At 41.7% G+C, this 23,941-nt stretch overlaps 1 protein-coding gene across 8 annotated transcripts in view; it reads right to left on the bottom strand.

Moving 5' to 3' along the window:
* CDC42BPA (CDC42 binding protein kinase alpha) overlaps positions 1-23,941 on the bottom strand; it is a 193,063-nt gene that overhangs the window by 15,043 nt on the left and 154,079 nt on the right. For all 8 annotated transcript variants that reach the window (XM_081114445.1, XM_081114446.1, XM_081114447.1 and 5 more), the window contains 12 exons: positions 21,842-21,925; positions 18,441-18,546; positions 13,906-14,042; positions 13,135-13,274; positions 11,707-11,788; positions 9,457-9,673; positions 8,409-8,471; positions 6,892-7,485; positions 5,760-5,857; positions 3,580-3,664; positions 1,900-2,023; positions 1,074-1,191 (listed from right to left, as the gene is read on the bottom strand). In XM_081114445.1, the coding sequence (XP_080970571.1) occupies positions 1,074-1,191; positions 1,900-2,023; positions 3,580-3,664; positions 5,760-5,857; positions 6,892-7,485; positions 8,409-8,471; positions 9,457-9,673; positions 11,707-11,788; positions 13,135-13,274; positions 13,906-14,042; positions 18,441-18,546; positions 21,842-21,925 (1,848 nt within the window). The remainder of the gene's footprint in view (positions 1-1,073; positions 1,192-1,899; positions 2,024-3,579; positions 3,665-5,759; positions 5,858-6,891; positions 7,486-8,408; positions 8,472-9,456; positions 9,674-11,706; positions 11,789-13,134; positions 13,275-13,905; positions 14,043-18,440; positions 18,547-21,841; positions 21,926-23,941) is intronic.

The raw sequence follows: 23,941 nt of genomic DNA, 5'->3' as shown, positions 1-23,941 counted from the left end.
AAACGTAATGAAGTCTGAGTCATTTGGTCACCAAGTTCTGAATCCTGGTAGGAACCTCTTCAAAGCTGGAGCTTATTTTACCAATGAAGGAAATCTAGGTGTGGGACAAGTTTATAGGTTATGCAACTACACAGAAACTTGATGTCTCTGGTGTTTGACAGATGGCTAAATTTTATATTTTTCTCATCAGGTATGCTGTCATGCATCTCACATACACTGTGACACTGTGATAAATTTCCTCATTATCCTAATATATGCTGCCGGGAACCAATTCCAGCATGTCATAATTTCAAGAGTTTCATCAAAAGGTTGATGAGACTTGGGGACTCAACAGGGTTGAGTCACACATGTAGTCACCTGTTGGGAATGGCTAAAGGCATTTCCCCAAACCTGAATAGGAAACTGTGGCTGCCAGACAGTTAAAGGGCATCTTAATTTACATGTTATTGCCTCCTACTGGCCAAACACCTTAACAGCTGTAGGCTAATTCCCCCATTCTGACCATGGACTCTACCAAACCCTGACTCTCTGAAGTGCCTATCTCTGCCTCACCTCAGGACAAGTTGTGTTAATAAAAAGCATGGAGTCCTGGGGGCGGGGAGGACCTAAGGCCTTAGACTTAAGATCTTAGAACTTAGCTCCTTTAGCTAACTAAGCTCCTCTGACCCCCAATGCCTTTCAAAATGTATTTCATCTCCGGACTCTTTATTAGCTTCTGGACTCTTATTTAACATCTACGCACAGCCCCTTCTCCAGATTCCTGAACCCTTCTTGATGCTGGGACAAGAACCCCGGCAATATGCTTTTAAGTCATATACACACGCACACACACATATATATATCTGAGCACATATATGGGGAGTGCAAAAGCAGGTAGGTTTACAGTTGTTCATATGGAAAGACATGCAGGTTATGATGATCACAATAGCTTTATTAACTCAAAAGAATGTCACATGCAACTGTAAACCTACTTTTGCCCACCTCTGTACACACACACACACACGCACACATATTCCCCCCTCCCTTACTCTTAACCGCAATTCATATTCACATTCACTCTTCATTTCTCTTACCATGGGCAGGTCTTTTAGGATCTGTATTCCATCTCCTGGACCCATGTGTGCTATGTGGTTAAAATTAGTTGGGTTAGAAATTAATTTATTTCTCATTTCAGGATCTCGTAGCATCTCTCTGTAAGAGAAAACACCTGTTTAGACACTTCTTCTATGATCAATCTAGATAACTCTAGAAACAAATTATGTATACATTATTTTTTCATAAAAATACTGTGAAATCATATTCATATGGATAGAATTAAAATAATATAAATAATCAATTAAAACTTACTTAGATTTGTTTTATCTTTTAAATAGAAGATCTTACAATTTTTGGTGAGAAAAGAGAGCATTTTAGAACAGAGACATGGAAGAAGCTCTATTCTATTTCACAGATAATTCTGAGCATTTCTGTATGTCTCAAAATAATTGGTAACACTTAGAAATATTTTTACATGTAATTGGAATACTATAAGCCTATTTCTGTTTGCTCATAAAGAGAATAGTGAATCTAAAGTTCTTAAATATATAAGGTTTACTATTATGCAATGATTGGTTCTATGTTTACATTAAAACAAGGCTCACATTCTAAAACTTCTAACTACTCCACATACATAGAGAAATGAATCAAAATATGGTATTTTAGTCTAATTCACACAACTTGGAGAGTGTTGATTAAAGTGACTCTGAGACGTGCAGACCTTCTGGCAGTTTTTAAACCACAGATGAATGACAGATTTTCAGAGATCAAATTTTCCTTCCAAAACACATATAATATTTTCACCAAACAGCCCTTCCCATGCTACCAGCATGTGTGGATGACGGGGAGAATGGAAGCAGTTACCTCCTCTGTTGCATCCTTTCCTCTTCCGGGACCCTGAAGGAGTAACGCCGCTTGTTGTTAATATTTCTAACCATTTGTTTTCGACTGTTATCTGTGGTTTCAGGAACTACCAGTTCATCCCCTTCTGTTTAAAAAATACAGAGAACAGTGATGTTCTTTAAAGTGCTAGAATGTTTTTTACCATTCATCTCTAAGATAGTATAAACTTAATTGTGCAATCACAGTACATGCAATTCTGATTTTAAAAGTTGTGTTAATGATCATCTATACTAATAAAAGGGTAATATGCTAATTAGACCAAACATCTTCCGGACAAAGCCATGGTGGCAGGGGCTGAGGCAGAGGCAGTTAGGGGTGATCAGGCCGGCAGGGGAGGGCAGTTAGGGGGCAATAAGGTAGGCAGGGGAGGGCAGTCAGGGGTGATCAGGCAGGCAGGCAGAGGGGTTAGGGGCGATCAGGCAGGCAGGCAGGCAGGCAGGCAGGCAGGGAAGCGTTTAGGAGCCAGCGGTCCCAGATTGCGAGAGGGATGTCTGACTGCCAGTTTAGGCCCAATCCCGCGGACATCCCCTGAGGGGTCCCACATTGGAGAGGGTGCAGGCTGGGCTGAGGGACCCCCGCCCTGTGCACAAATTTTGTGCACCAGGCCTCTAGTAGTAAAATAAGCAATAATTTTCAACAGTATATAAACAGATGCTGAAATTAAACGTAACTTACAAAGGGTAACTTCACTTTTATTTGATTATAAACATAAAATAGCACAATTTTACTAGAAAGAAAGAAAACTGCAGTTGCCTCAGAGCTCGGTCACTCTGGCCACCCTCCCGTAACGACTACACTATCTTCTCTCCCCTTCCAGGTGTTGGTCTCACGGGCTCAGGGTGTTATGCTATTGCTAACCTGCATAGCAATCAGGCATCAATAGTAAATTTTTTATGTAAATGATAAGTACAATTACTTTTACATATTAAAACATTTCCTTCGATGATGCCATCTGAGAGGCGTAGGGTCAGGAAAAGGAAGCGTTGTCCTACCAGCTGCCTTTACTACAGGCAAGAATCTGTCACCTTCTTACTCTTCTCATCTGATTCATATACACTGAGTGAGCCGTGCCCATCTCATTCTATTTCAATTTTAAATACGCAGAAGTAAACAAAACTGTCAGCATGGGCCCCAAAACCTGCTGGGGTATGTGAACATACTGTCAAGTAGACAACTGTACCCACAACATGGCAGATGCCATTCTCTAAGCAAGATCAGGGAAAGAGAAAAGGCTCTAAGCCTGATACTCGAATGGCAGAAGGTGTTCCCATAGCCCCAGACAGGGTCTCCGGATGAACTGTCACAATTTCAGGGCTACAAGCCTTGGTTAGGTTCTACAGTATGAAACGTACAGAGAACATATTCAGTCATCCTTTCTCTACTTACCTTGGTGTTCCACAGAAAAACAACACGGTCCGTCAGAAACAATACCCTGACTGCACAGCTACGCAAGCTAAACAGAATGGCTTTGCCCAGCAGTTCAGCTCAGTCTACTGAGAGAGTGTGACAGCGGCCAAGACCACAGACTTCGGAGAAGACACAACTGAGCTTGAATCTGGGCTCGGCCACTTCTTATCCCCAGGCGGTCAGCTTAGGGAGAACACCTTATTGAAGCTATCCTGTTAATGTGCATTTTCTTACCTGCCATCTTATTTTTGAAATAAATTAATCTAATCGTCTCCAAGCCTAAAAGATTTAATGATCCTTCACTGTTTAAGGGTCGAACCTAAAATAATAAAAAATAAAATTAGTATTTCAACAAAACCTTCAAAAATTAAACCATATAACTTTTGGCCTATTTATAAACCACACACATTTATCTTATCCTTCCTCTTCAAAATATAGCCCTCTCAGAAAATCAAGAAAAAATTAACATTAATTCTGACTGGGAAGGTATAAAATTATCTAATTTGAACAAAGTTATAATGATAACATTTTAAAGGAAGACTATTCCGGACAAAAAAAAGAAGTAGAAATACATTTAAACCTTAAATTTGACTTTAAAGCCATTAGTGACCAAATTATTACACTAAGGTATCAACACAGACACTTTATGACTCTTGTTTGAACTAAATGGACAAACAGCATAGTTAACTGGGGACATGCAAATTAATACATCAATGAGATATCACTTTATAACCATTTGCAAGGGCTATAAAACAATGAATTCTGACCATGGCCAGTGTCAGAGAGGATGTGGGTCAGCAAAAACTCTTACACACTGCTGGTGAGAGTGCCAACGGGTATAATTACTTTGGAAAATGATCTGATACGAGCCTGTAACACCAAACACTTGCATTTTCCATGCACCATCAATTGCGTGCCCAGGCACAGGACTTAAACTCCTGCACACACACATGCACCAGAAGATGTGCGCAACAATGCTCATAACAGCAAAGAGCTCGGCAATAAGTCAAGTGCGCCAATCAGAGAATGGGCAAGTTATGATCTATTCACCCAACAATATTTTATATAGTGAAAGCAAAGACTGTATGGAACAGCATAGTGGTTGGTGCATGGAACAACATCGATGAATCTTTGAAACACAGTAAATGCATGAAGAACGCAAGGTGGAAAGTGATATACGACAACATTTTATGACCTCAAATGCAAGCAACGCTGAACAACATATTGTTTAGAAATATTTAAATATGCAAAAAATTCTGGCTTTTGTGATGAGCAAGGAAACGATAAACAGCATTCGGGGAGTGGCTGCCCTGGAGGGAGTGCGCGGTAAGAGAGAATACACCCGCGAATGCAGTGACAGAGGTAATCTTCTGGCTCTTAAGTTAGGAGGTGGGTCCACAAGGGGTCAGTTTAGTAAGGCTCTTCAAGGTCACGTATTCTTTCATATGTACCGTGATGTTTACATAACACCAATAAGAGGGATACTAATTGCAACCAACCCAATGTACAAACTGGAGGGCTGTGTTCAGCAGCTCTATGTAGTGTGGCGGTATCTGCAGGAGCGTCTTCCCTGATGATGTGGCTTAAAATCGAGGAAGATTTTGAAATATGGCTCCTTTCTTCTACCTGTTCTTCTAACCCTCGCCCCTCATGAGTGACACCTGCTACTTATTCTACGTGAAATGACTACTCTTGCAAAATAACCATTCTATACTAAAATTCTACAAATTTCTCTTTACATTATCACAGGGAAATGTTAAAGAAAAACATTGTTTTACTGGGAACATGTGAAACCTTTATGTTTTAATTCTGAGACGATTAAACACAGTTTTGGTTCTAATTCTAATCATTCTTCTGGCCTGCAAATCTGTCCTCACAGGATTTCAAATTGAACACCGTTATGTGCAAAACATCATAATTAACAATAATGCACCCCCTCAGAGCTCCTCAAACCAGAGGGGAAGTTAACGCTGACATCTTAGGCCAGGGGTCCTCAAACTACGGCCCGCGGGCCACATGCAAATACAAATATTGTATTTGTTCTTGTTTTGTTTTTTTTACTTCAAAATAAGATATGTGCAGTGTGCATAGGAATCTGTTCATAGTTTTTTTTTAAACTATAGTCCGGCCCTCCAGCGGTCTGAGGGACAGTGAACTGGCCCCCTGTTTAAAAAGTTTGAGGACCCCTGTCTTAGGTCGTAGGACACACTCTAGTTGTTCATGATAATAATCATACTTCATACAGAAAAACTAAAGTCATAAGAATAGTATGGAATTGAGCTACTTATAAGATTAAGTGGATTGCTTTTTTATTGTTTGTTCATTCTTAGCTAAATGAGTGAAAATGAGCGCAATAGTCACGTCAGTGTTTGCTACACACACAGTTCGCTCAGCCCGTATTTTGATGATGTTACCTTTTTGAGTGGGAGCGTCTGAATCCACTCCATGGAGTTCACATCGAAGACGTCCACCGCGTTTTCACTGTACACGGACAGGTAGGGGGCATTATAGCCTGGGGGAGGGGAGAGAGCAGCCTGCTGGTTACCTTCAACTACTCACTGAAGCCAGGTATCCCATTTCTTACTCCACATAAGTCAAACTCTGAATCATCTGACTAGGCTACAGAACAGCATTCATTCTAAACACGATGCCATAGATATGAGCATGTATTTCACAAGAAACAAAACGTGAAGCACAGTGATGTCTCCGTTGGTGGATTAGAAGTACTTTTCTTCTCTTTATCTAGATTTCCTGGTGTTTCTGCAATAAATGTCCTTCTGCTGAACCCCAAAGGCGTCCGTGCTCCCCCCGCCCTCCTGTCCTGCTGTGGGGGAGGCGCTTTCCTCCTGCCGCCCGCATCCTCCCTGTCTACCTCCCAGCCTATGGCCTCCCTAGGGTCTCACTCCCATTCCTGTATTTACTATAGAGCCACCTAGTGGCTACTTCCCTTCAGCATTTAAACATGCTCAAGTACCTTCCACTAAAAACAAAAGGTTTTGGGTTGGATTCTCCTACTTATTGTATCACAGGCAGTGAAATGCATATAATGAGGATTCCAAAACGTATTAATGTCATAACATTTCCTCAAAGAGTGAAATAAACAATTTTTTAATATATACCTATCTAAATAAAAATGTAAAACTGAATATCACTTCTTATAGATGCTATACTATCCTTTACGTAACTGATTAACACACTTAGTAACACAACTTCTCCAGAGGAAGTCTTATCAGCTATTAATAATCACACTGTATTTTTGAGGACCACAAAGATACAATTTAGGTTTTTTCAAAATACAATAACATGGGTTAAAAAATCCATCTAAGTACAATATTCCATAGAAAAATTAGCTTTAATTATTGGCATGTTAATGTTGATACTGTTGTCCTAGGCTTAACTACACATGGTTGCTTTACATAAATAATACTTAGGAAAAACCTTCCAGATGGCTTAAAAATGACCAGTTATTAACAATAAATACATCTAGGAGATGGAGTAGAGGGAAAAGAAAGAGAAGGAGAAGACAGCCGAAAGGAAGAGACTCACAACAGGAGGAAGGGTTAGCTGGCCACGTCAGCTCCTGCTGCCTAGACCTGCGGCCCTGGCAGTCGGTGTAGAGCCCGATGCTGCTAAAACACAGCAGGTATTCTTTACTGGAGATCTCCACGGCGCAGATGGCGTCCAGGGGCTGATGTGTGACAAAGGCCAGCGTGTGGTCACTTGAATGGAGCATACTGCATGAAGTTCCTTCTCCATTCAAGGGGTATCTCTGAAATCCCGACTGGAATCCCACACAGAGGTGTTCACTGAAGACTGCCATCCACTGGACATTATACGGGACTTGAATTTCCTTAAATTTTCTGTGACGGGTCTTGCTCTGAAATAGTTCGTAACAGAGGACCTGCCTTTTCATCGCCACACACAGGCAGGTGAGCGTGCCGTGACGCAGTTTCCCAGAAGTTATGGTTTGACACCCTTTAGTTTCCGCCAGCTTATAAAACTCAGTCTCTCGTCCGTCCAAAGCTGACATAGGAAAGAGTCGTACGTGACGGTTTCGTCCTGAGATCACAGCAACGAGCTGATCATTTGGAATGAGTTCAATCTGATGAATCTTCTTATTGTCACCAACTCGAATAATTTCTATGCAAAGAAATAATAATAAGTCAGATGCAAAATAATGTTGTTTATTTATTAATCATATCCCATTTATACTCAAAAGGATATATGTCAACCTATAATAAAGACAGATACACATATAGAAAAGAACAACAGCTCAGAAATCACAGAGGACGAGGAAGATAATTGCACCCATTACAAGATAATTAACTCACTACAGTAAAGTATTAAATTCAGCACTGAGATCTCTCGCAGCCAAGGCATACAGCTGCTATGTGATAAGGCGTGCCAGATCTTCAAAAACAATAACAATAAACCTCTTTACTGGCCTAAGTTTCAGGGGACTTTTTACTATGGGGTTTGTTGTTTTTATTGTTTTTTTTTTTTTGTTTTTTTAAGTAACTCATATTTCACTAAAAGTATTTGTATGGGTAACAAACTAATGAAGTTTAAGGGCATTGTTTTCCCATGAACTAACTTGATATAAATACAGAACTTCGAGCTCTGTATTCAAGAATGCTAAATTAAATTGGTTTCTTTATTTCACCCAGTATTTGATTTATCTTTAGAAAAAGATCTTTGTAATAAACTATGGGGAAAAACCCCCAACAAGAAGCACATTTCAATGAGCTACCTCTTCGAGTGCTATTGGGACCATGGAAAAAGCAAGTGCGTTTTCTTTCAGCACCTTCTTTAGAAGTGCAACTGAGCCCTATAGCAGAACTTAGTCCCACAAGAACAAGGATCCATACGTGGATGTTTTAGAACTCAGGATGATGATAGAAGTTAAAAAATTATCTTTTGACTTATAAACATATCAAATTAGGTGTGGAAAATTTCAATTATAGAAAAAGCAAATCCTGCTGTTTATAGAATTTAGAAACTAGAGTTTAGAATTTTCTAGCAACATACAGGTTAAAGTTACCCCACAATAATTTTTTTCTTACCATCTTTGGTGACATGCACAACAAATAAACCTTCTTCATTTCCCAAAGCTATCCTTTCATGATCTATGCAAGATATAAATAAATATGAAACATTTTTATTAGGTAAAAACTATGTAAAATAATATAAAAAAGATAACAAAGAAATTTGATATAAAACCCTGAAATAAACAATATAAAAATAGCAATAACCATTTTTACTATTAAATTTCCATTCATTTTTTTTTTAAATATATTTTTTAATGAATTTTTACAGAGAGGAAAGGAGAGGAATAGAGAGCTAGAAACATCAATGAGAGAGAAACATCGATCAGCTGCCTCCTGCACGCTCCCTACTGGGGATGTGCCTGCAACCAAGGTACATGCCCTTGACCGGAATCGAACCTGGGACCCTTGAGTCCGCAGGCCGACGCTCTATCCACCGAGCCAAACCGGCTAGGGCTCATTTCTTTTTTAATAGAATCATCATCAGAAAATTATCTATATCAATATTTACAAAAGAAGTAAATGTTTATTCAATAAAAGGTGAAAGGCATTTGAACCCTACTCATTCAACTTTTTATTATTTACTAGGAAGTAACAGAAGAGTTAGATGTGAACATAAGAATATGGTGATAATTTAAACTTCCAGACACAAAGGCTGCCATTGTTAGGGCATCTGATGCACAAGGGCATTCTGTTCCGCCCTGCCTCTCAGTTACACTTCCCAATGACCTCTGCAAGGCAACTGCATCCACACTATACACGGAAGGGGGTTATGCTTTAAGAAACGAAACAACTGTTCTCAACCGCACATGCAGAGGATAGAGGTGTTCAAAGTTAAATTTTAGCACTGCTGCTTTTGTCAGAAGAAAACATATTTGAAAGTGGACTTATTCTGGTTTACTGAGAAACAAAGCTTAAAATGGTCTCATTCATCCAATAAACACTGTGCACCTGTGATTTAACACAGACCAGGTTGGACACTGGAATTCCTAGATGGAAGCAGCCCCCCTGACCAGGTAGGTGAGGAAACAATTGTGATCACATGACCGAGGCTATCAATGCGTACCTATGATTGCAGCGGCCTGGGTAGTTTTAATGAGGGGCAGCGTGCTGTCATAAGCCTCTTTGGGAACATAGACGGAGCGGTCTCTGAATTTGTTTTTCTTCAAAATTTTCTGTAATTCACTCAGCACTCCCACCCACTTGCTCTTCTCATTCTCACTATCTGCCAGCATCAGGATTGAGCATTTGTTATTAGGTGCTGAGAGCTGGGACATTGTGACCTAGAAAAATTAAAACAAAATTCATGATGTTAGAAAACAGACACCCTTTAGGTCAGTTTTATGCTTAGATTAGTTTGCTTAGCACTAGCCCAGAGGTCGCCAACCTTTCAGACCTCATGGACCACCAGTGGTCCGCGAACCACTGGTTGGCGACCGCTGAACTAGCCAACAAAATGAGCATCCATGAAGTGATACCTTTAGCAGCGGTCAGCTATTCCTAATCAGAAGAATAATTAGTTTCAGCATTAGAATTCCTGGTAAAGCAAAGGTAGCAGATACCATTCTAAGTGTTAGTATCATTTTTTATTTTCTTTGTATACAGTGCCAGAATACTATCATTAGAAAATGCAACTGACATTTTTGAGTAATTACTGATCTCTGGGCATTGATCAAAGTACTTTACAAGTATTCACTCACATAACCCTCTCAACATCTTCATAAGGTAATTACTGTTATTAGTCCTGACCTTATACATAAAACACTGTGATGCAGAGAAATTAATTTCCCCAAGGGCACACAACAAAAGTGGGGTCCCTGTCCATGCTCGTAAGCACAATTATATTATACTGATTTTCAACTTTTTTTAAAAGTCAGAAATGCTCAGAAATACTTACATTCTGTTATTCCATAACAATAACTCACATTATCTTAAAGAAGATAGATCCTTTAGTTACTATTTAAATGAAGCTTATCATTATGAAAACAGCATTTATAACTGGGCAGATTTAAATTACTTATATATGGACCATTTATAAAAAGTAATTTAAACAGCACGAAAATAAAATCCCACTATGTATCAATTACAGAAAAGTGGGCTTCTGTAGGCTCCATAGGAGGCTGGAGATAGCACAGCTGTTGTTTCAGGAACTGAGACAAAGTACTGTATAGTCTTTGTCTGACCTTCCTTAGATACAAGACTCATCGACAAATACTAAGCATACAGGCATAAGGTTGGGGCAGTATTCCTTTTTGTTTTTTACCTCTTTTATCTTAATTCACCAATTCTAGATTGCACTGTGGGCAGCTTCCAAAGATGGGTACCAACAATCTTTCCATGGAATTCCATTCTTCTTATCAAAAAATGGAATCTAGTCCTAGCTGGTTTGGCTCAGTGGATAGAGCGTCAGCCTGTGGACTGAAGGGTCCCAGGTTCGAATCCAGTCAAGGGCACATGCCTGGGGCTGCTGGCTCGATCCCCAGTAGGGGGCGTGCAAGAGGCAGTCAATCAATGATTCTCTCTCATCATTGATGTTTCTATCTCTCTCTCCCTCTCCCTTCCTCTCTGAAATCAATAAAAAAAATATATTTTTAAAAAAGTGGCATCTATTCCCTCCCCTTAAAGCCAGGCTGACCTCATGACTTGCTTTGACTAACAGACTGCAAGAGGGTTATTATGTCTTTTGGGGTCTACACTTCAGAAGGCCTGAAAAGGCCCCTTTGCTCTCCTGGAAGCCAGCCCTTGAGAGCTCGGACAGCCTACTGAACGACTAGAGACCACAGAGAGTTCACAGAGGGAACTGACCGCCCGGCCCACAGCCAGCACCAGCACCCCGGATGTGAAGAGGAGGCCATTTTGAAGCTTCCAGCCCCAAATGAGCTGAATGCAGCCACATGAGGGGCCCCAGGCAACAGCAAAACAACTGTAGAGCTGACCCACAGAATATGCTGAAAACAAACCACTGCTATTTGAAGCCACAAAGTTCTGGAGTGGTTGTTGCAAAGCAGTAAAACTGGAAAACATGTTTTTAAAATGAGGTTAAAAAGAAAAAACTTCCATTTTTTAAAAAAATTGGGTAACTCACATTTAATTTTCTGTGTGACAGTATTGATTTGAAAATTCAATTGTGACGCAAAAATATTATCCAAGAGGAAACCTAACTTAGAAGCTATACAGTAATGCTTTCCTCAGGTCTCTCAAATATAAATATTTACTTAGCACTATCTATCTACTCACTCAAGTACTGGAGAGCCAAAACATATATACTCATTAAAAACAAATAATTTAGTCATCAAACTATAACACACATACTTACTCTAAATATACAGGGTATATCTTTTCGACTTGCATGAATAACATCAGAAGCCAAGACTGAACTCACAGAAAATTCTTCATCCCTGAAGGAAAGTGAAATGTTAAAAATCAGTGTGTGTGGGTATGTGTGTGGTCTTGGGTGTATATCCAAATAATACATATGAAACAACACTCAAAACTGAATCGCACAAAACATCCAAGTTGAGTTCTTTATAAAAATTTTATTTTCCCTCCATTTCAACTGATAGTGCCATAATAATTAATCAGTAGCATTACAGTGGCACATTACACAAGAGCTAGGAATAGCTCCCGGCTCACCCAAAGTGCCAAGCCAGTAGGAACAAGGTACTGGGATTCGAAAATGAACCTGAACCCTCTTGCCTCCCATGATACACCTCAAGTGCCCTCAACACAGCTCATCTGTCATTTTACTGTTCTGTCAACACCTAAAACAGATTTGCTCCACAATAATTTATTCCTGAATTTGGTTATTGGTACCATCACTGTCTTGGTTTTAGGGACTTGACACCTTAGTGTTATCTTTCATCCATCTCCCTCTTTCTATATTTAGGCCCTTAGCAGACATTGCTAGATTTTCCTTGCTAATATGTCTTGAGTTTATTCCTTCCTATTCCATATTTATGGGAAAGATATAGAATATGTTAGAGATGCTGGTACGAGATGCTAGTGTGAGCCAGAGTTGGAAAGCCCAGCTCTGAGTGCTGGAGGAAGACCTGGACTGGAGATAGGAGTGTGGGAGTCGGCAACGCTGCGGTGGTGGGAGCTATGAGAGTTAGTGAGGGGACCCCAGGAGAAGGGCTAGAGCTCTAAGAGGAAAGGAGGACACTGAAGGGGCAGGATGAGACCTGAAAAGTGAGGCCGGTAACAGTCACGATGTGTTATGTAAATGTTTACCAATGCGTTACACATTCCAAGAGCCTATATGACTTTGAGATTTTTATTTCCTTTCCTACATGGAGGTTATATTCTAAGCCTTTAGGTGATGATATGAACACTACGCCGTAGGCTTCCAATACCTCAGCAACCTTTAAACTGGTCCTTTGGATGCAAACATTAGCTTATTTTCTCTGACTCCCCAATCCCCCCTAAACCTGTCCTATAACTACACCTTACTTCCTATTTTTAATTATTGTACTACTACAGGCCTGGTGCACGAATTTGTGCATGGGTGGGGTCTTGCTGGCCGGGGGAGGGGCCATAGGCAGTTGGCCAGCCGGCCCTGCCCCCTGGTCGAAGGGATAATTTGCATATTAGGCTTTTATTAAATAGGATAGCAACGTTACTAAATTAGAAAATTAACATGAAATGAGATTTAAATAAAAACATGGTAACGTAATTAGAAGAAAAATCACACATTTTTGATCCCCATGTTGCAAAGATGCCAATATTTTCCCCTCTGAAAGCTTACCTCATGTCAATCACTTGACTGACTACAACGCTGGGCTGCGATGCCTTTCCCTCGGCAACATCGTACAGGAAGAGTTTGAAGTCACAAACTACAGCCAATGCTCTTTGCCATCCTTTCTTCACACCAGCTGGCTTAGGGATCTGAGGCAAACACAAAAAGAAAACAACTCACACCGAAACGGCACCCAGAGCCCATGGAGTTACACATGCACCCGGCTGGTAAAGGAGCAGGTGGACCACACACATCGTTCACAAACTGTGAGAGGACACCCTTCAATCACCGAAGGACTTTACGTTCTGAAAATTGTTAAATGGCACCATTTTAACGTTCACTAGTAATTAACTAAACATCCATGGATTTCTTTCTAAATAGCATAAAAGTCAGATTTGGTAGTGAGATGGAATGCAGCTTACACTTTAGATGTCATTCAAGATTACAAGTAAGATTATGCCTTGACACATCTCGTACGTCATAAGCATAAGCCACCTCTCCACAAGGCCAAGAGCTGAAGACCCTTTTTATGGAGATTCCAACATTTGTTCATGACAAGATAAAGACCGAGCGGAAAATTTTGAGACATTTTATAATTGATTTCCAAGCAAAGACAAGGTTTTTGTTTTCAAATCATTACTTGGGTGAAATAAAATTATTAGGTAAATTTTATTCATTTAATTTTCTGTTAAGGACTGTGTTTGTCTTGTGACTGGACTTCATTTTAATCCATTAATGAACCTTAAAAGATTAATCTAAACCCAACTGAATGACACTTACCCTGACATGGCCTTCATATGCTGTTCCTATTCCTTTCTGAGGATCTATACCCAGGGGACCTTTTGTCTGTTCAGGAGGAACTGGACACGCAGTGGGAGCTTTGTTTACGCAAGTTATATGACACGAGAATCCACACACTTTTGGAAGGACAAAAAAAAGAAACAAAGTTCAATAAAAATTCATTTTACAAAAAGAAAATCCACCAAGAATTCATTACAAGCAAGGTAAATGAATGCTTCTCTCTGAACTTATTTTCAAAAACTATTTTGTCATTTGGTGGGCTGATTTATTTCCATAACAAAAAGAATTTCAATGTCAGTCATTATCCATCATTTCATTCACTCAAAACTCTCAAATCTCCACTTTCCAAACTGACCATTTTCTTTGGCTCTAAACTCATGCATCTAACAAACTAATTAAGATAATGCAATTGAGATTTGCAACTCTGGTTGGGAGAAGTAACCAAACAAAATGCATTGCGTGGACGCTACTGATTTCCACCTTATCCAAAGAATTCACTCCAGGCCCACTATCAGGGTCCTCTACCAGGGTCCTCTACCAGGGCCCTCTACCAGAGCCCTCTACCAGGGTCCTCTACCAGGGCCCTCTACCAGGGTCCTCAACCAGGGTCCTCTACCAGGGTCCTCAACCAGGGCCCTCTACCAGGGTCCTCAACCAGGGCCCTCTACCAGGGCCCTCTACCAGGGTCCTCAACCAGAGCCCTCTACCAGGGTCCTCAACCAGGGTCCTCTACCAGAGCCCTCTACCAGGGTCCTCTACCAGGGGCCTCAACCAGGGTCCTCAACCAGGGCCCTCTACAAGGGTCCTCTACCAGGGCCCTCTACCAGGGTCCTCTACCAGGGCCCTCTACCAGGGTCCTCTACCAGGGTCCTCTACCAGAGCCCTCTACCAAGGTCCTCTACCAGAGCCCTCTACCAGAGTCCTCTACCAGGGTCCTCTACCAGAGCCCTCTACCAGGGTCCTCTACCAGAGCCCTCTACCAGGGCCCTCTACCAGGGTCCTCTACCAGAGCCCTCTACCAGGGTCCTCTACCAGGGCCCTCTACCAGGGTCCTCTACCAGGGTCCTCAACCAGGGCCCTCTACCAGGGCCCTCTACCAGGGTCCTCTACCAGGGCCCTCTACCAGGGTCCTCTACCAGAGCCCTCTACCAGGGTCCTCTACCACGGTCCTCTACCAGGGTCCTCTACCAGAGCCCTCTACCAGGGTCCTCTACCAGAGCCCTCTACCAGGGCCCTCTACCAGGGTCCTCAACCAGAGCCCTCTACCAGAGCCCTCTACCAGGGTCCTCTACAAGGGTCCTCAACCAGGGCCCTCTACCAGGGTCCTCTACCAGGGCCCTCTACCAGGGTCCTCTACCAGGGTCCTCTACCAGAGCCCTCTACCAGGGTCCTCAACCAGGGCCCTCTACCAGGGTCCTCTACCAGGGTCCTCTACCAGAGCCCTCTACCAGGGTCCTCTACCAGGGCCCTCTACCAGGGCCCTCTACCAGGGTCCTCTACCAGGGTCCTCTACCAGAGCCCTCTACCAGGGTCCTCTACCAGGGTCCTCTACCAGGGTCCTCTACCAGAGCCCTCTACCAGGGTCCTCTACCAGAGCCCTCTACCAGGGCCCTCTACCAGGGTCCTCAACCAGAGCCCTCTACCAGAGCCCTCTACCAGGGTCCTCTACAAGGGTCCTCAACCAGGGCCCTCTACCAGGGTCCTCTACCAGGGTCCTCTACCAGAGCCCTCTACCAGGGTCCTCTACCAGGGCCCTCTACCAGGGCCCTCTACCAGGGTCCTCTACCAGGGTCCTCTACCAGGGTCCTCAACCAGGGCCCTCTACCAGAGCACTCTACCAGGGTCCTCTACCAGGGCCCTCTACCAGGGCCCTCTACCAGGGTCCTTTACCAGGGTCCTCAACCAGGGTCCTCTACGAGGGTCCTCTACCAGGGTCCTCAACCAGGGTCCTCTACCAGGATCCTCTACCAGGGTCCTCAACCAGAGCCCTCAACCAGGGTCCTCAACCAGGGTCCTTTACCAGGGTCCTCAACCAGGGTCCTCTACGAGGGTCCTCTACCAGGGTCCTTTACCAGAGCCCTCTACCCGAGCCCTCAACCAGGATCCTCTACCAGGGTCCTCAACCAGAGCCCTCTACCAGAGCCCTCAACCAGGGTCCTCAACCAGGGCCCTCTACCAGGGTCCTCTACCAGGGTCCTCTACCAGGGTCCTCAACCAGAGCCCTCTACCAGAGCCCTCTACCAGGGTCCTCTACCAGGGTCCTCAACCAGGGCCCTCTACCAGGGTCCTTTACCAGGGTCCTCAACCAGGGTCCTCTACCAGGGTCCTCTACCAGGGCCCTCTACCAGAGCCCTCTACCAGGGTCCTCAACCAGGGTCCTCTACCAGGGCCCTCTACCAGGGTCCTTTACCAGGGTCCTCTACCAGGGTCCTCAACCAGGGTCCTCTACCAGGGTCCTCTACCAGGGTCCTCAACCAGGGCCCTCTACCAGAGCCCTCTACCAGGGTCCTCTACCAGGGCCCTCTACCAGAGCCCTCTACCAGGGTCCTCAACCAGGGTCCTCTACCAGGGTCCTCTACCTGGGTCCTCAACCAGAGCCCTCTACCAGGGTCCTCTACCAGAGCCCTCTACCAGGGTCCTCTACCAGAGCCCTCTACCAGGGTCCTCTACCAGGGCCCTCTACCAGGGCCCTCTACCAGAGCCCTCTACCAGGGTCCTCTACCAGAGCCCTCTACCAGGGTCCTCTACCAGAGCCCTCTACCAGAGCCCTCTACCAGGGTCCTCTACCAGGGTCCTCTACCAGGGCCCTCTACCAGGGCCCTCTACCAGGGTCCTTTACCAGGGTCCTCAACCAGGGTCCTCTACCAGAGCCCTCTACCAGGGTCCTCTACCAGGGTCCTCTACCAGGGCCCTCTACCAGGTTCCTTTTCCAGGGTCCTCAACCAGGGTCCTCTACCAGAGTCCTCTACCAGGGACCTCTACCAGAGCCCTCTACCAGAGTCCTCTACCAGGGTCCTCTACCAGGGCCCTCTACCAGGGCCCTCTACCAGGGTCCTTTACCAGGGTCCTCAACCAGAGCCCTCTACCAGAGCCCTCTACCAGGGTCCTCTACCAGGGTCCTTTACCAGGGTCCTCAACCAGGGCCCTCTACCAGAGCCCTCTACCAGGGCCCTCTACCAGGGCCCTCTACCAGGGTCCTCTACCAGAGCCCTCTACCAGGGTCCTCTACCAGGGTCCTCTACCAGGGTCCTCTACCAGGGCCCTCTACCAGAGTCCTCTACCAGGGTCCTCTACCAGGGCCCTCTACCAGAGCCCTCTACCAGGGTCCTCTACCAGAGCTCTCTACCAGGGTCCTCTACCAGAGCTCTCTACCAGAGTCCTCTACCAGGGCCCTCTACCAGGGTCCTCTACCAGGGTCCTCTACCAGGGTCCTGTACCAGGGTCCTCTACCAGGGCCCTCTACCAGAGCCCTCTACCAGAGCCCTCTAACGGGGCCCTCTACCAGGGTCCTCTACCAGGGTCCACTAAAAGGGTCCACTACCAGGGTCCACTACCAGAGCCCTCTATAAGGGTCCTCTATGCGCAACTGCTGGAGACTGAAAACCTTCCTTCAAGGTCCCTCCCAACCCTAATGGCAAGAAACAGAAACTATGTCAGAATTTGAATCAGTAACAATTTCCTTATCTTTTTCATAGTGAGCGGTAAATTATATATGAGGTATTGGTATATTTGCAAGTCTCGTGATTATAAAAAAGCGTATTTCTAAAATACACACAAATACTATATCCCATTATAATTTAGATCATTTTCATTTCCGAAGTCATAGGAAAAATAAAGTGATGCCCAAATAAATACACTGTTTTCTTTTCAAACCACCTCTGCTCTCTCATCTCTCAGAATGTGCGTTCCGTGAGGGCAGATTCTGTGTTCTGCACCCCGCACCCCCTCCGCCTCCTCCACCATTGCATGCCCAGTGCCCAGAAGCACAGAGCGGCCATTCCATAAACAGTGACGGATGAATCAGTGAATGGTAGGGAAAATCTCTGCTAGTAATACTAGAAATAAAATACCTTTTGAGGCATAGTGGCAGACATTTAATATTTCTAAAAAGATACTGCATTGTCTACTTTCTAATAACAATTTATCTGATCAATTAAACAAGGTTAAAATTAAATGAACAGATTCAAAGATAACTTTCATGTCTTTTGCCACATATAGTAATGGTTTTTCGAAACCACAAAATCATCTGAATAATAAAATAAAGATGAATAAGACATTTAAATATCTCCCCTGAAAAATGTTTCTGGGGACTATCCATCTAGTTTCTCTAATATTCAACAGACTTTCGCAAGGGGCTCATTTTATTGTCTCTACTCCTATTATGCAAAGAAAAGCAAATGATTAAGTAAAACAAACGTTTACAAACCTTATGAAAAGAATAAAGTTACCTGATTACAGTTTAGGTGGTAACTGTTAGGGCTCTGAAGTCACATTCCTTACCATTTTATTCTTACCTTCACAGGAGCAGCCCTGTCGGATCAGGCCCACCATCAAAGAGGTGCACTGGTGACACTTGGTGGGAGCAGTAAAAGATTTGACAAAAAACTGATGAGTCTTGCGCTGCAAAGCAAATGGATAAAAACATACACATAGTGTTTACTTGTCCAAAACTGTAACATCAAAGTGACATGTTACATAACTAGAGGCCCGGTGCATGAATTGATGCCCTTGTGGGGTCCGGCTGACCTGCCCCGATGGGGGCCCATGAGGCCGGGCCGGCGGGGAGAGGGGCTGCCAGAGGTTGGATGGCCAGTCCCACACCTGATCGGGGTGTTGGGGGCCAATAAGGGGCTGGGCAGGGGTGGGGGGGCAATCGGGGCCCGGAGCAGGCCAGTTGGCTGCCACAGTGCTTCATAGCCACGGGTCATTCCGATGGTTCCACTGTTCTGGTTGCTGGGCTTTTATATATATAGATATCTAATTAAATGACTGAATGTGTTTTTTAAATATAGGTTTAAATTTAACTGTTTTACTGCATCAAACACAGAAAATATTTTATGAGAATAAAAAATCTTCTGTATTATGATTTAAAACATCTATTGGATTTGTATATAAATTGTGTGTTGTTTTCTTAAATTATAAATAGATGTTTCATGGCTGACCTTTAAAACATTTCTCTTTAAGAATACATGGTGTGTATGTGGATAGTTTTTATTAGTAATAAATGAAAAAGATATTTAAAAAATGACAGGAAATAAATACGTCAGTATCATAAGAAAAAACAACAACAACAACAAAAACACACACATTGGTTATTTAAAGAATTTTCATATGATGAATCTCTGGGCCCCACACCAGCTACTGGAAAGTTTCTATATAGGAGTAAAATGAATTATTTTCCTTTCTCACCATTTAGTTCTATAATCTATGCTCTTTAAATATTTTTATTAGGCAATATTGAGCTGGATTATGCTAAAATAAGTTATGATAATCAATTGCTCTTGAACTGACACTTGAAAAGTTATAAACTAGCTTTTATAACTAAAATTTTATAATTAAAATTTTGATTTCAGGATTTTTATCGATTCTTCAAATTATTCTTTAGCAGAGTTAAGTGAAATCTTGCATGTTTATACCTATAGAAATAAAGAAATTTAACATGCATTCAGACCTCCTTAGGAAGAACAAAGAGTAATCAAAAATTTTAGCCTTACTATACATCATGTATTTGCTTTTCCTGGGACCAAGAACAAATCATATGCTTAAAAAATCTGTTTCCTCCCTTGGGAGCAGGCAGTATTACACTTGCCCAGGCGAAAATACATACATATTATTCTAAAGACAGATGGCAGCCTAAAATTTCTTACTGAAAACCCAGAAGTTAAAATTCTCCCTGTCTTGTCTTGAGCCATGTGATGGTAAATCAATGTAAGAACTTAGTTCTCCAGAACCCTCCTTCCCTCTCCTAACTAACCCTTCTTCCCTCTCCTAAGTCTCAGCATGTTTCAGCAACGAATGCATTATAACTGCCCTTCCTTCACTCATTATGTGAACTCAGAAGCAAATTACTTAATTCCTTCGTGTCTCCCTTTTCTCATTACTTCTCTTTTGTAAGTGTGATTCAGGTAAACTAGTAAGAACTTTATTCCATATTCCAATAATATGTGAATACTGATGAAAAAACGGTTATGAAGTAGTATATACTCCAGTTGAGACTAACTTCTCATAAAAAAACTAAAGAGAATATTCAAAGCTTTAAAATTTAAGTTAAAAATGTATTTTACTTTTCTCAACTGTGGTATGGAATTTACATACCACAGAAGAAATTCTTTAAAAAAACACCAAGAAATCATTGCCTGGCTGTAGTGGCTTAGTTGGTTGAGCGTCATCGAAGGAACCAAAAAGTCACTGGTTCAACTCCTGGCCAGGGCACATGCCCTGGTTGTGGGCTCGATCCCCAGTAGGGGTGGGCAGGAGGCAGCCAATCAATGATTCTCTTTCATCAGTGATGTTTCTATCTCTCTTTCCCTTTCCCTTCCTATCTCTAAAATCAATAGGAACTTATTTAAAAAATAAAAACCAAGAAATCATTTTATATAGAATGAACTGACTATCAGAGCATTGGGGCCTTGGAATGAGGTGAGACTCCCAAACTTAGAGCAATCAAACCATTCTGTTCCAGAAGTTCCTCAGGACCCTGGTCATCCCAGAGAGGAACTGGGATGTGATCCGTTCTGAACAGGACAGGTTACTATACGCTGCCTCCTGTGCTGGCTGATGCGGACCAAGCACCGACCCAGGTGCAGACACCATGCCAGTGCCTCACACGCATCACCTGATGTGAGGGACACAGAGCCAGAAGGACAGGTATTATGTCCTCAGACAGATGAAGAAACTCAAACTCAGAGACAATAGGTAGGTTTCTGTCTGACTCTGCCCTCTCTCAAAGCCTCATCATATTAAAACAGGTAGAATATGATCCTAAAAAGACCCAGGACTGCAGGAGGCATGGTTAGGTCAAGGCTAGGGCATCCGTGCCTGTGAATAAAATATAAGAACCTAATTTGTTAGCATCATATAAAATTTTGCTCAACGTTTCTCCTAAATTCTAATTTTTACTCGTAAGTTTTTCTCTTTAAGGAACCGTCAAGAGTAAATCTGCTAGTGCTGACATTTTTTAATCCTTTCAGTTTTCCAATTTCTATAATTTCTTTGTAGGAGCTTGAGATAAGCAATTAAATCTGCATGTTCTACCATATACAACACTTCAGTCACAGTCACGTTAAACAGAATGAAAAGATGAAAGTTCACCTGAATTTTTTACTAAATCTTTCTTTCTTTCTGTGTGTGCTTTATTAACCTCAACCTTAGATTCTTCCAAAAGTGACCTCACCTTCATACCAGCCTTACACTTCATCCTCCAAGCATTAACAGACTTCAGAACACGGAATTTAAGAAAATGGAAGCCCTAGCTGGTTTGGCTCAGTGGACAGAGTGTCTGCCTGCAGATGAAGGGTCCCAGGTTTGATTCTGGTCAAGGGCACATGCCCAGCTGTGGGCTCGATCCCCAGCAGGGGGTGTGCAGGAGGCAGCCGATCAATGATTCTCTCTCATCATTGATGTTTCTATCTCTCTCTCCCTCTCCCTTCCTCTCTGAAATCAATAAAAATATATTAAAAAAGAAAAAGATGTAAGAACAACAACACAAACTTTGGACACTCCTTTTACCTTTCTCAATGGTGATTATTTCCATTTACACAGAATTTATTTTCTCTCAAAGCTTTCTTGTTTGTAATTTTAAGAAAACCAATAGCAGAAAAAAAAAAATCACAGGAAATATAAAAAAGCAGAAGAAACCAATTCCCGCCCCCCCCCCCTCCCCCGCGAACACAACAGGCTATAGCCTAGACTGTACCTTAGATGGAAAGCCAGTTGAACCAGGGCATGCCTTTTTCTTTAAGGTTGGTGTGTGAACAGGAAGTGGAGAACTGTCTACAGTCTGAATCCAGGGGCAAAAAGGAAATAAATGTTAAAAGAAACTCCATCCATTTCTAGCATTACTAGAAATAAATAAAAGTAAATAAAGCCAAGGAAAACATCAATAAAGCAAAATAGATCTCAATGAAGCTAAAATTCTCATAATGTTGATAATTTAAATTTCTGTCTGCAATATCTACAAGTGAAATATTAGTAAAAGTATTTCAGTTTGGAAATATAAAGAATATGGAAAAGAGAATCCACCAAAGAACACAAAAAATGGCATAGCATGTAGCCGACATAAAAGTGAGGATATTCATTTTCACGTTCACCTAAAAATGCCACATTAATTCTAAAAAGCATCTGAAAGAGTTTTTAGCAAAATTTATGATCAAAATACTTAGAAGATCCTTTTAACTCCTTGACTTCTATATACGGAATGCATATTACATATATGAAATACAATTCTGTGGATTTTTAATATATTAGAGAGAGAGAGATTGAATGGTTAGTGGAATTTCTGTGCAGAAATTACTTTCCAAAGAAGGTAGTTAGATTATTACTATTGGGATCCAGAATTTACACATAAATTTAGTTACAAGTCATATCTTTATTTTATGGGGACTTGTTGTAAGATATTTCCCTGAATAAAAGGAAACAGTGATTTTACTGGATGTTACTGTGGAAAAAAAAGAGATATCACTTGATTAGCAAAGTGTAAAAAAAGACGTGACAAATGACTTCCTATTAGGATGCTAAGCAAGCAAACGAGAGGGAAAAGCTAGCTTTATCTAAAGGTATAGAACATTCTAAAATATTAAGAGAAAAATGGATGGGCTCTCGTTGGCTTTTGTTAGTATACAACCTCCAAAATCAGAATATTTTGAATATATTAAAGCCTTAAAATGGAATTCAGTTAAGTTTCTCAGAGTTTTCTACTTCATTGTGAATTTAACTCTAACTTACATTTAAATAACTTGAAAAAGTTCTTAATCCAATTTATAATTTAACATTTAAAAAGACAAATATGAAAAAGATCACTGAAGACCTTTATAAAAGTTAATAAAAATAATTCATATGAAATAAAATTGTCATTAGAATTTACATAAAAAGTCCAAGAGAAGTTTTTAGAATTAAAAGGAGTGAAGCGAGGGTGCTGGATACAAGAACAACAGAATTCATAAAGACCAGCAATGCCTAATTAATAAAACATATTTTAGAAAAGATCCCATTCACTAGAGCAACAAAGGCTTGAAGGTTCCTAGCAAGAAACCTAGCAGGCAATATGGAGTATACCCATGAAATATAACTTACTGAAGAAAATAAAAGAGTATCTAAATATGTATACCATGTTCATAGATGGAAAGACCCAATATCACGAACATGGCAATTCTCCTCAGATAAATCTGCAATTCAGATTCAATTAAAAGCCCCACCTGGTATCTGACCAACTGGCCCTAAATGTCCTATGTAACACTGAAGAGCCACAAAGTAAAGGAAGAAGGCTAAGAGGTGGGAGTGGGGTGGGGTCCCATGCCAGGTATCAGGAACTCTTTTATTTCAGGGCTATAGGAATTAAGACAATGAACTGTTGGTGTAGAAAAAGACAAAACGAGCAATGGAAGAGAATAAAGAACCCTCAAACAGACCCATTCATGTAAAGCAGAGACAGTTTTAAAAGTCAATGGGGGGAAATATAGGACAGTTGGTTGTTCATATGAGAAAAATAGATTAGAACTTCATTTCCTATAATATGCAATAATAAATTTCAGTTTGATTAAAGTCCTAAACATGTTAAGAATTTTTTTTTAGCTTTTAGAAGAAAATATGGAGGAAACTTTTTATAATTGCTGCGAAGGGAAGACATGTTTTAAAAAGACAAAAAGCAGAATTCATAAAGAAAAAGATGGATAAATATGGCTATTTTAAAATAAAAATTGTTGCAAGACAAAAAAATACCACAAATAACATTTAAAAATAAGCCACAGACTAGTAGAAAATATCTGCCAATGCATATAGGCAGCTAAAGATTAATATC

The sequence above is a fragment of the Myotis nattereri genome, assembly GCF_964212035.1.
Source record: "Myotis nattereri genome assembly, chromosome: 20".
NCBI lineage: Eukaryota > Metazoa > Chordata > Mammalia > Chiroptera > Vespertilionidae > Myotis > Myotis nattereri.
Note: the sequence above shows the minus strand (reverse complement) of the source record. Positions and strands in the feature narration are given on the sequence as shown.